A 12,204-nucleotide genomic window follows, 5' to 3' on the forward strand; every position below is an offset into this window, starting at 1 on the left:
ATATGTCCTGCAGGACCCATAAATGTTATGTTTATATAGCAGTCTTGATTAAAGAAGCCCTTCTCTGGATAAATAGGGATAAATAATAGTGTTATTTATCCTGAGAATTGCTGCCTGAACCTCTTAGACCCCACAAAGTCTCAATCAGTATGAGTTGAATTCCCCTTCAGCTGCCTGAGTCTGAATTACCATACTGTTTCTGAAGAGAAAGTACCTAAATCCTGTGTTCATACTGTAATTTCTCTTTTTTTTTTCATTTAGCAGAAAGTAGCAGAATGATCACTCGCTTATCTGATCTGCTTGTTTGTTTGTTTGTTTGTTTGTTTGTTTGTTTGTTTGTTTGTTTGTTTGCTTGTTTTTTGTTTTTGTTTTTCCATTAAATTGGGTTGGTCTCTTATAGAAATGAGCCGCCTACATCTGTTTGTACATCAGCGTGTTGTTAGTAGATCAGCTGCTGTTTCAGCTCCTTACAGCACATTCTTGCAGTTGCAACCTCACACTGATTTGCCCCGTTTAGTAAATCAGGCCCTTAGTCTTAATATGTCATGCTGTACGATATGTCTCTTCAATTCACTGGATCTTGACTCACCTTTGATTTATTAAGCTCATTAGACATGGGCCCAATCAGTCTAATCTCTTTAAGTGTCTAAATGCCAAAGATTTTGAAACTGTTTTGATAATTATCACTTTAGCAACTGTTTGATAAATGGGGTTATGCTCTATTTTTAAATCTGAAAACCCGGAGAAAAAAGGTTTTAAAATCCCAGATCTTGATGATTAGGTGACTTAACGAAATGCAGCCAGCTTTCTTCCTGCAACTGTTTTTGGTTTTAAGTGCTTTTGTTTCCACAAACAAAAGTGTTTTTTTGTTTTGTTTTGTTTTTTGTTTTTTTTACTGAGAAGAGTAGGAAAGGAGATTTGAAAAAACAATAAAACAAAAAATGTTGCATTAAAAGAAATTACTCTTTAAAAGCTGACACCTGCACAGGTGTTCTATAGAATCTGCTTGTGTGCACTTTTTGTCCATGTGTGTCCATGCGTAACATAAGTGCAGCGCATGAAATTTTATACAAGGAACTGAAACTTGATCGGAAACCAAATGGATATACTGAAAGAGGTAAATCTAGTTGGAGTAGTCTTTGGTCGGGCTGCTTTGCATATCACCATGGTTATGAGGTTTTAATCAACCCCCAGGCAGTTATGGAGAACTTAATCTCTTTTAAAAATCAAGATAAACAAACTGAAGGGAGAAAAGGCTGGCAGGAAAAAAAAAATGTAAATGCAGCAGCGCATTAAGACTTCTTGAATAGTTGGACTTTGTACAGTATCCGTTAGATTCACAGACCATGACTGTGTGTGTGTGTGTGTGTGTGTGTGTGTGTGTGTGTGTACACACATACTCACACCCGCACAGATAAAGCTGCCCGTGCTTCCGTATTGCAGGCTTGACCCTTCTAACCACCACGACCCTGGAGACACGCCTTTACTTGTTTGAATGTGAAACCCTCTTAAGAACAAAAGGTGTTTGACTTAAAACGATAGTATGACACACTGAAACACTGCCTGCCACCTGGCTGTATTAGCAGATGCTGTAAATCATTAAACCCTGTGTTTTTCTTAAATTTAAAGGATTGCATTGCAACACTTTTTTTTTTTGTTTTTGTCAAAAACATTATTTTGTAGTAATTTGCTACAGTACTATTTTTATATAGACTTTCCAGGCATCATTAAGGCAAAGACGGTATCTAAAAACTGCAATTATAGACTTCCTGTTTTTAGTGGGTAGATTATCTGTAATCTTTAACGGACCTAGACATGACACAGAAGGTTGATAGTTTTACTGGAACTGTTACTTTGACAGACAATTTCTGGTTACTATTAAATGCAGGTGTTTGAATTCAAAACAGGCCTGTGTCAGTAATTCTGTGTTGGAATATTTCATACCTAAGACATTATGCCTAAACTTTGGCGTGTAATGAAGTCCACTTTTGGCTGATGTAATTTTCAGTAGTTGTGTATCAACCAAAGTTCTGGAATTTTTTTTATTTTGGCCTGATGTTGGTGTTTGGTGATTGTTCGGGGAGCTACTAAAATGATTAGACTTCACATTGTGGTGTGCATGCATACCACGTTAAGGTGCCAAAGAAAAGGTCAGTGCATTTTAAAAAGCCATCTATACCAAGTGATCAGATAATCCAGTTTGTAGATGCTGACAACTTTAAAAACTAGTGGAAAGAGTAATAAGTTACTTTAAATTCTTCTGATGCCTAAACCTAACCACAAAGCGAGAAAAAACAAAACTAAAAAGTCCAGTCATCTTAAAGTATTGAGAAAGCCTTAACATTTAAACCGTGTGTATAATATGTGTAGTTTGTGCAGTAAGGGTATCCTGTGGTGCCTGGCACCAACACGTTGGCACTGGGTCTTCAGTTTCTGTGAATTAGGTGGGGCCTTTTTGGATTGGAATTATTTCAACACGCTGTTCTTCAAACAACTTCTGTGAGGTTTAGAGGCTGGGTCGATGCTTTGATTTGGCCTTGTAGTCCCGGAGACATTCCTGAGCAGTTTATGCAGTTTGGCACACAACTTTATCCTGCTGCCATCAGGAAATGCCTGGAAAAAGAAGTGCAGTGTTGTTCGCGTGTTCACGTCACCTGTTAGTGGTTTAAATGAGTGTGCATCTTCTGGAAACTATGGATGAGTTGGTGTGTAGTATTAAGAGAGATATGTTCATTACTGGTCTTTTTGTTGGAGATAAGATGCATTACAGGTATACCCAATAATGAGTATCTGGGTCAAGAAACTACATAAGGCAGTCTGTCATTGAGAGCTGCTGAGATGTTCCAGCCTGGATGAAAGTTGTAAGCCATCATGTGAGTGGTAAAGCAGACATTGGTCTTTCCATAGCCTCATAGTTAAAATAACCGAAAAGACTGAAAGGAATGGTCACATGGAAGGGAGTTGTTGCTTTCCTTTACTGAATACAGGCTCTTCTACATTGGCCCTTAAATTAAAAGGAGTAGTTGCCCTGAATCTGGCCCCTGGTCCCTGGTCCCTGGCGTCATTCTGTCCACTCTACCTGCCCACAGTGTTTACACAGGACTGGTCAGTTATGAAGGAGATTTCACATCAGAAACATAGGAGTCCAAACTGAAATAGAACAGGGTCAGCGTGGTTTCTGGCTTTTTAGATGTGTGCTGTTTATGAATTCCTCTATTTGCTTTATCAGCCCAGTGCTGTTGACTCTCCAAAATGTGTCCTGTGAAAATGTGTAGCCTTGTAATAGACTGCAGGAGAAGATTATTCAATGTGACTGTTAAAGTTGGCTGAATTTGCTTAATTTGTCATTTTAAGCAGTTTTTTTTTTTTTTTTTTCCTAATGCTGAAATTGACTTCAACTATATTGGACTAGTCATGTAACCACTTAAAATGACCCTTTTGATAGTCAAATGTTATATTTTTGCTTTTCTAAAATATAGCCAACATGGCAGTGACTTCAGAGGGTTGGTCCAGCATTGAACGAGTGACTCATCACAGCCTATCTTTACCCAAGTTTCTCTGTTAGGTCCTTTTGTCCATCCAGCGTTGGGGTTTAGCTTGTTCTTCCAGTACTTGGCAGGAAAACATCATATCTTCCTGGAAAAAAAACAGACTTTGAAAAAAAATATATTTTTAACTTTGTGTGCACTCTCTAATTTTGGTGTGTGTGGCGGGAATGCAGGGCTGACCACAGTTTGGCCATGGAGGCCCTGTATCAAGGGCAGCTGAGTGCTCTCCCCTCTGGCTGGAAGGCCCATGAACTTTGTCTGAACTCTGAAGTAGGAATCATTTATAGGAGGAGAACTAGTGCATTAGGTTTGTGTTTATCTGTCTATATGCCGCCATGTGCATGCACTATTAAGCTTCTACAGTATGTGGCCATAACTTTCTGTGACTCAAAGTCCAAAGAAGAGTAGATATGAAACCAGCAAGGGATTTACCGTAAGCATGTTTGCAGGAGTGTTGAAAAACTGCTGTTGGTTTTTAAGAGTGACCCCCTGTGTATTTTTCTCCTTGTGACTTTCCCATTTTCTGTCTTCATAATAAGACCCCTCTTCCCGGTTGCTGTTCCTGCTACTCCATAGAATTACGGGCCTGCTTGAGTGCTACAAACCATCCTTTCCACCCCTGTGTGTTGTAACCATAACCACACACTTTTTAAAAAATTTATTTGCAGAGTAATCTAAACTGATCCTAGCCTTTTCTGTCTCTGTGTCTTCTTTAATTCAGGAGTTGATTCCACTCATCTTATGTACTGCCTGCCTTCACCCAGAGCCTAAAGAGAGAGACCAGCTTCTCCACATCCTCTTTAACCTAATCAAGCGACCGGATGATGAGCAGAGGTGCTAACACTTTGTGTCAACAGCCTGTGGTTAAAAAAACTCTGCCTGCATCCAGTATTTTCTCAAATGTGTGTTTTTGTCTCCAAAGACAAATGATTTTGACGGGCTGCGTTGCGTTTGCGAGGCATGTGGGGCCCACACGTGTCGAGGCTGAGCTACTCCCTCAGTGCTGGGAACAGGTAGAGTACATGCCTAGAGGGGTTATTAAATATACTCCTACTGAATTTCACAGCTTTGAGATCATATTACTGATTTATAAATGGTCTCTAATTCTGTTTTCTTTTTAAACATCTGAAGTTTATTTGAAATTCATGAATAATGCTAAAGTGATCAGGTGTGTAAATATTTAGATTTAATTAGCATACAGTCTGTTTGCTGAGATTTACTTGGCATTGTGATGTGAACCTTTCTGTAGCACTTGAATTTATAAGACACGTCTCTGTTTTTGTTTTTTAATTTCAGTTCAAAGATGGGAAGTATACGTATTAATGATTTGCGTTTTCTCTGTATTTTTGTTTTGCTTTTTGTTGTTTTCCCACTTTTTCTCTCATAAAAACACTCAAAGGTTAGAAATGCAAACATGTCAGAACTTTCTGATTTGGGAATCTGTTAGCAATACCTCCATAGGCGTCCTTGAGTTAAATGGGTTAGCGGTTTGGTCTTCATTGCCACCTGTGTCACCACATGCAACACATGTGTGATAAACAAAATCTGCTCCCATGACAACGGCCGCTGCCACCAGTTTGGAGTCTGAGAATCTGCGCAGAAAGACAAATAGTGGTTTCCACAGGGTCAGGATGTTGCTGATACTTGAGTTGTTTCCATTCCACGGTGGCTGCACTCCCGTCTGCCTCTCCTTTTCTTTCAATTTCTATTGCTCTTTCTTTAAACACTTCAATTCCTCTAAACTTGTCTTCTCCAGATTAACCACAAATATCCAGAGAGGAGATTGTTGGTGGCAGAGTCCTGTGGAGCCTTAGCACCTTACCTGCCTGTAAGAACACATTATGTATGCAACATATTCAAGTTACAGTATATGATGAATATGGGCCTAAAGTGCAGACTAAGCTTTCATTTGTGAAGCATTAATCTATTGCAATAACTGTTGAGAAATGTTTATACTTTATAGACAAAATCCCGTATTTTCAAGGGCTTAAGTGTAATTGGACACTCCTTATTATTTCTTCATCAATTGAGTGGGCTGTGAGTTAATTCCAGGTATGGCATTTTCATTTGGAAGGGGTTGCGAGGAAAGTAAACTATCAGAAGGGCTCATAATCCAAATGCAACCCACACCCTGGTATAGCTTCCTGCTTCCAGTGGAAGTGGTTTTACTAATTAAATCTGAAGAGCACGGGGATTCACGGTGTGCTCAGACTGAGCCAGGTGCAGCTACGTTGATTGGATGCATGGTGCTTTAAAGAGAAGAAGTATAAGAAGAGGAATGATCCAGAACAAATTTTAAAAGCGACGTGGGAGTTCTTGAAAGCAAAAAATGTCAAATCAGTCGCCTAATGTCAACCCGATCATAAATCTTTTTCCAATTTCCAAACAAGAACAACTGAAAACAGCTGTTTTAAAGACCTGGCAAAGCATCACAATAGAGGAAACCCATTGTTTAGTGATGTTCATCAGTTCCAGACATCAGGCAGTCGTTGCCTACAAAGGATTCTTCTAAATATAGACTGTATAAAAAATGAGTGAAATTTCTTGAGAGTTAATAAATATCTTTGCTCACCCACAATTTGGAAATAATCCATTTAAGCCCATACTCATCATGTACTAAATGTAGAATTATAAAATATGATCTGAATGAATTCTCAGTCTCTTTTTTTCTTTTCTTTTTTTTGCTGTCACTGTTTGTCTCTGTAGAAGGAGATTCGCAGCTCCCTGGTGCTGTCCATGTTGCAACAGATGCTTGCTGAGGATAAGGCGGACATGGTCAGGGAGGCTGTGGTCAAGAGCCTGGGTATAATTATGGGTTACATAGATGACCCAGATAAGTATTCCCAGGTGTGTATCTTTGTAGATGAACATGTATGAGGGTGATTTGTGTTTTAATGATGTCCACAACTGCTATTCTGTATTGTATGTATTACACCAGGATTTTACAACTGCTTTTGTGGGTGAGACTGAGTGTTGCTCTATTGTTTGTCTGTTTTCATTCCAGGGTTTTGAGCTGATGCTGCTGTCTCTTGGAGACCCATCAGAGCGGGTGGTCAATGCGGTCCACCAGGTCTTCATCCCTGCCTTTGCTGCCTGGACCACAGAGCTGGGCACCCTGCACACTGCACTCATTCCTTCTCTACTGGCACGTATAGAGAAACTACATGCAGTAAGTGTCTTTCATTTCAGTCTTGGCATAGTGCAATTTTATATATGCACTGTCTCACTTTCCATAATATGTGCTGCTTCTTTCTCTAGCAAGGAGAACATGGTCTAGATGAACACAAGCTACATGTTTTCCTGTCAGCCCTTCAGTCTCTTATCCCTCCTCTGTTCGCTGTGGTGCTGCAGAATGCACCCTTCACCAGCAGAGTCAAACTCCATGGCGACATACCTGCAATTGAAGGTAGGATGTTTACAAACACACACAGGTCAATTGTAAAAGAAATGCAGAAACCTAAGCAGAAGTAGAGGTTTGTATTTTAGTGTGACTAAAATGCAACTTTCAAACATTTTGTTCATTCATATATATTCTACTGGTGCTAGTGTGGCGTTTAAGCCTTTGACATTTATTATTCAGTTTCTGCCTTGGTCCTCTATCTTTGGATTTGCAGTGACTCGATTTCCCCGGCCAGCTTCTCCCCTCCAAGATGTGGCAACCATCATCGGCAGCAGGGAGATGCTGAGTGCCCTGCTGCAACTCTATGACCACCAGCTGGAGCATGAAGGAACCACTGGATGGGAGAGCCTGCTATGGGTGGTCAACCAGCTGTAAGAAACACACACACACATACACTCAAACCCATGATCACTTCAGTGACTTAAAATAACTCATCATAACCTAAACCAAGGCTTACTATAACCTTAAGCTATCGTGGTAAAATGCAATGACTAATGTTATGAGGATGTGGTTGTTATCCTCAGAGGGAAGAGGGACCTTATAATGTGAGGTTAAACACATTAAAGACATTCTAGATTTCCTCACAACACAAGTGTAATCGGCACATGTCTACTAACATACTTAAAAAAAAAAAAAGATGTATGAAAGAATGCCCATTGTCATTAACAAAGTGGACTCAGACTACTAATTTCTATTTTTTTTTTCCTTTCTTCTGTTTTTTTTAAACAGCCTACCGCAGCTCATAGAGATTGTGGGTCGCATAAATGTGACATCATCAACTTGTGTTCATGAATTTTCTCGCTTTTTCTGGAGATTCTGCCGCACCTTTGGCAAGATCTTCACCAACACTAAGGTAAACCTGTGATAACTGAGTAAACCATGACAGTTTAGTCTTAATAAGCATTCTTAAAGTTTCCTCCAGTTTAGCTCATTTCAACCCACCTTGTTTACCTGAACAGGCACACTTGTTTTTAGAATACTGAATGGTGTTTAGAGTTGAGGCCACTAAAAAATCTATTCTGTCATGTCATATACACAGTGCAACTAGTGTGTACAGTAAATGCCAATATTTATAAGTATTATGCTGGCATTTTATCATTGTGACTTTTGCAGGTTAAACCACAGTTCCAGGAGATTCTCCGACTGTCTGAAGAGAACGTTGGTAAGGGCAGCTTTAGCCTAGACGCAGATGTGCAAGTGTAAGGTTTTCTCAGCTCTCTCAAGAAACTGTTGATAGGTGGAGTTCAGATGCTGACACTGTTGATGTAAACAAGCTATTTGGAGTCTGTTATGGGTGTTTCCATCTCCTTTTTTATAAATTCCAAACATGTTTATATAATTATAAAGAGGTGCTTGGTCTTATGTGGCTGCCAAGTGTTTTAGTTTTGGTATTGTGGCCGCTGATGAAATGTGTTTTGTATTGAGACCCAGGCTGTGTTGAGGTCATCGGGACCTTTTCTGACATTTTTATAAAACCACAACAGTATAACATGCATGGTGAGGCCACAGTGTCACACATATACTCGTGTTAACAAATGCGAAGCCGATACGTTGGGTTGAAAATAACCTCGTCATGTCATATTTGTTTGTGTCTCGGCTCATTTCTAATCTTCTTGATTAACTGAATTTATTGCGTTCATTGTTATGATCGGCTTTTGTTCTCCTGTCAGATGCTTCAGCAGGGAATGGTATTCTCACCAAAGCCACAGTTCCTATTTATGCCACTGGAGTGCTGACATGTTATAACCAGGTAAATTAACAGCTGCTCAGAAGCTAACAATCGTGATCAGACTTTTTGATAGTTTGTAGATTTCTTCAAGATTTAGGTAATCTGAATGATGGAATAAATGATATACTACCATTTTATTAAAAAAAAATAGCTAAGTCTTTATCTTGGTTGGTTTGAGTTTTCCAGGGAGACTATTTTTTGATTAATTAGACAATTTGTGACAGAATCACTTTATTTTACAAATCTGGTCTATGCAATCTAAATATACACGTATTTGCAAGTTGGAACTGGATCCAGCAGCCACAATTTTCAAATACATGTATTTGCAAGTTCAAATACATGTATAAAATTCACTCCTAATGCCTGAGGTTAGCTGTCTGTCTAAGTGCAGTGTTTTGCATCAACTTTTAACACAGTGTCAATGTTCAGAGCGGCCAGACTAAAAAGAGAATAAAATTAACCGCACTCTTATAAATTATATACACGTGTTACAGTGAAATACATGAAATTGTCATAAGTATGCTGTCATCTCTCAAAAGGAGGAGGATCGCAAGCTGTTGGTGGGTTTCCTAGAAGATGTTATGACAACCCTGTCTCTGTCCCATGCACCTCTTGACAGCCTGAAGGCCTCCTTTGTAGAGCTGGGGTAAGCTGAAACACACATGCACATGAATATTTAGTGTGTGCGTGCGTGCGTGCGTGCAAGCACACCCATTTATAAGAATATGGCAGGTTCTTTTTATACAGTTACTCGTTTGTTGTTTTAACTTGACAGTTTGAAAGTTAATGATTACTTAATCGGTTTGTTTTGTGTTTTTTCAGTGCCAACCCAGTGTACCATGAACTGCTGCTAACTGTTCTGTGGTATGGGGTGGTCCACACGTCTGCTCTTGTCCGGTGTACGGCAGCACGGATGTTTGAGGTACAAACACACAAGCACAAAAGGTTTTTTTGGAAAAAAAAACTGTACCACAGTTGAAACATTGCACTAAAACGTATTTTAGTAAAATATAGACCAATGAAGCTGCACAATTATGGATAAAATCCTAATAATTTTTAATGTATTGTAGACATTTTTATTGTGTAGTTATTGTTGTTGTATTGTGTTAAAGAATCTAAGTTAGTAGATAATGATTATCAATACATGTATAGTTTCACTGAGCTAAAAATGGTCAGTTGTGCAGTTATAAACAATATAGACTCAATTTTCACATTTCCATATTTGCTATACATGTGCTAGCTTTGCTTGCTGTTGCTGCTGTTGAACATTTGTTATTAAGCTGTTCTGCCCTTTAAATGTGAGTAAAGACTGTAGCATTTAGCTTATCAGTGCTCTGGTTCCAACCTTATGACTAGACCCTCAGACCTTTGACTGCACACTCATCCCAGTAGTGACAACATAAATATCTGCTACTACCCTGAAAGTACGGCATAGTTGAAGGAGCTGAAGGCCTGTTCCCTTTCAGTGTTGTTGGAAAATATAATTTAATCAGAAATGTTTTTTTGTGAATTTTTTTTTTTTTAAATGTTTTCAGAATTTCAGATCCTGTGGAAACCTAATACTGCTGTTATTTTGTAAAGGGAGACAATACCTTCTCTGTTTTCTTCAGCTGATTGGATCCATATTAAACCAGCCTCCCAAGGCAAAAGTCCTGGCCAAAGCCGTAAGAGACATGAGATCTCGTTTGTCCACACTTTAGGTCAAATACTGGGATGAAAATCTAGGCATAGCATTGGAACCTGGCCTTTGTTGATCTGAACTGGGGGAGGAGGAGTGGTAGGCCGTATTCATTCCCCCCTGTTTTGTGAACGACTCGTTCTTTCCCAGAACACCTCACTGTCACCATTTCATAGTGTGTAGCTGTCCACCATTACCAAAACTGTGGATCAAAAAGTGGCCCTTTACCACAGATGCCAGATCAAATTACTCTCAGCTATTTTATAATCTGGCGTGTGTGGAAAGAGCCCGCTGTTTTATGCTCACTGTATTGTAACAATACTTGTGCAATTTTAGCTATGTTGGCTTTGCCATGTGTGCATACCTGAGATTGCATGTGTGTGCGTGCGTGTGTGAACGAGTGTGTGTGTGTGTACACACTTGCTTGAAACATACAGTGCTGTTCCGTGCCTTGCAGCTATTGTTCTTGTCATTGTATATCACTTTCTTCCTATCTTTTTGTGTTTGTTTTCTTTTCCCTTCCTTCTTTATTTTGCTTTTTTCCCTTTTTTTTTTTTTTTTTTCTCTATTTATTGCCGGTGTTGCTCGCTCTTGTCCCAAATGCCCCGCCCACCTCTGTGACATCACGGCTGGCTCTGTCCAATCCGATCAGCTGCTGGTGAAGGGGGTGAATGAGACGCTGGTAGCTCAGAGAGTGGTGCCGGCTCTCATCACACTGTCTTCTGACCCTGAAATGTAAGTGAAACAACAACAGCAAACTGCGCCGCGTCTCTCTCCCCCTTCTCTTTGCTGCCTGAGAACTATCACATTTGGACCAGTCTTTACCTGCCAGGAGCAAATTCAGCAGAAAATAAGACAGTATGAACATTGAAATAACCTATTTGTCCAATACATTTTCATTCATTCTTCAAATATAATTCACTCATGTGCATTAGTTTAGAGCGGCTCCTGTTTAGGTTTAGGCTGTGCCATGGGGTAATTCTTCAGCATAACCACGGTGAACCCTTTTATGCATGTACACATCATCAGTCTGCATCACTAACTCATGCCAGCTCTCATTGCCTCATCAGTCTACAACTAATAAGTCCTTTGCCAGAAATGTGGTTGCATATTTCCCATGTGTCAACAGCACAATCCCTGCATGCCTGCGTGTAACCTGCCCCACCTCCTCCTCTTCCTCTCTATCCCACTCTGTGAGAGCAGGGCCCCTTCTGATTGACTCCAAATAGTGGTTGGCAATCCTTTTTTTTTTTTTTTTTCTTTTCTTTCTTTCTCTTCCATTTTATATATTCTACCTTTACCTCTTTCTTTCACCTCGCTTTCTTCTTTATACATTTCCCTCCTTCCTGCTGTCTCTGTCCCCTCCCATGGCACCCCTCCCTCTCTCTCATCCTGCTGTGTGGTGGGTTTGCAGTTGATTCTCCGAGGCATGAGTGAAGCATTAGTAGATCGCCGGGCAGCTCCAGCCCTTATAACTCTGTGCAGTGGGCCTGAATTGTGAGTCAATCAACACAGAAAAATCTCTCTGTAAACACTGTCCTTTTGTGGGCTGCATCCTTGCAGTGGTGCGTGTTCATATAAAAAGAAGAAGAAATTTCTTGAATCTGTCTTGCTGAGCTGGCATCAATATGATGCCAGAAGTCTAAGTCTTATTTCGCTAACACAGCAGTTTTTCTAACCACAACAAAATCCATTGAACGAGGAAGTAAGAGCCTGAGTTCGCTGGCCTCTCTTTCTTACCTCCCGTATTCAATAACCACTGATGTCAACCCAGTGACTCACACTGACTAACAACATCTGTGCTTGGATAAATAGTTAAGTCTCCACTCTCTAGTCCAACAGGAAAATG

At 39.9% G+C, this 12,204-nt stretch overlaps 1 protein-coding gene across 7 annotated transcripts in view; it reads left to right on the forward strand.

Moving 5' to 3' along the window:
- relch (RAB11 binding and LisH domain, coiled-coil and HEAT repeat containing) overlaps positions 1-12,204 on the forward strand; it is a 38,676-nt gene that overhangs the window by 17,229 nt on the left and 9,243 nt on the right. For 5 of the 7 annotated variants that reach the window (XM_084939091.1, XM_084939094.1, XM_084939093.1 and 2 more), the window contains 13 exons: positions 4,270-4,382; positions 4,471-4,561; positions 5,305-5,376; positions 6,255-6,395; positions 6,553-6,717; positions 6,807-6,954; positions 7,163-7,319; positions 7,678-7,801; positions 8,062-8,110; positions 8,619-8,698; positions 9,217-9,323; positions 9,500-9,599; positions 11,008-11,090. In XM_084939091.1, coding sequence (XP_084795217.1) covers positions 4,270-4,382; positions 4,471-4,561; positions 5,305-5,376; positions 6,255-6,395; positions 6,553-6,717; positions 6,807-6,954; positions 7,163-7,319; positions 7,678-7,801; positions 8,062-8,110; positions 8,619-8,698; positions 9,217-9,323; positions 9,500-9,599; positions 11,008-11,090 — 1,430 coding nt within the window. Of the gene's footprint in view, positions 1-4,269; positions 4,383-4,470; positions 4,562-5,304; positions 5,377-6,254; positions 6,396-6,552; positions 6,718-6,806; positions 6,955-7,162; positions 7,320-7,677; positions 7,802-8,061; positions 8,111-8,618; positions 8,699-9,216; positions 9,324-9,499; positions 9,600-11,007; positions 11,091-11,769; positions 11,853-12,204 lie in introns of all 7 variants that reach the window. The other 2 variants (XM_084939092.1, XM_084939095.1) reach the window with 1 other exon arrangement.

This window comes from Perissodus microlepis, chromosome 9, assembly GCF_051167445.1.
Source record: "Perissodus microlepis isolate ML-2025 ecotype Zambia chromosome 9, ASM5116744v1, whole genome shotgun sequence".
NCBI classification, from domain to species: domain Eukaryota; kingdom Metazoa; phylum Chordata; class Actinopteri; order Cichliformes; family Cichlidae; genus Perissodus; species Perissodus microlepis.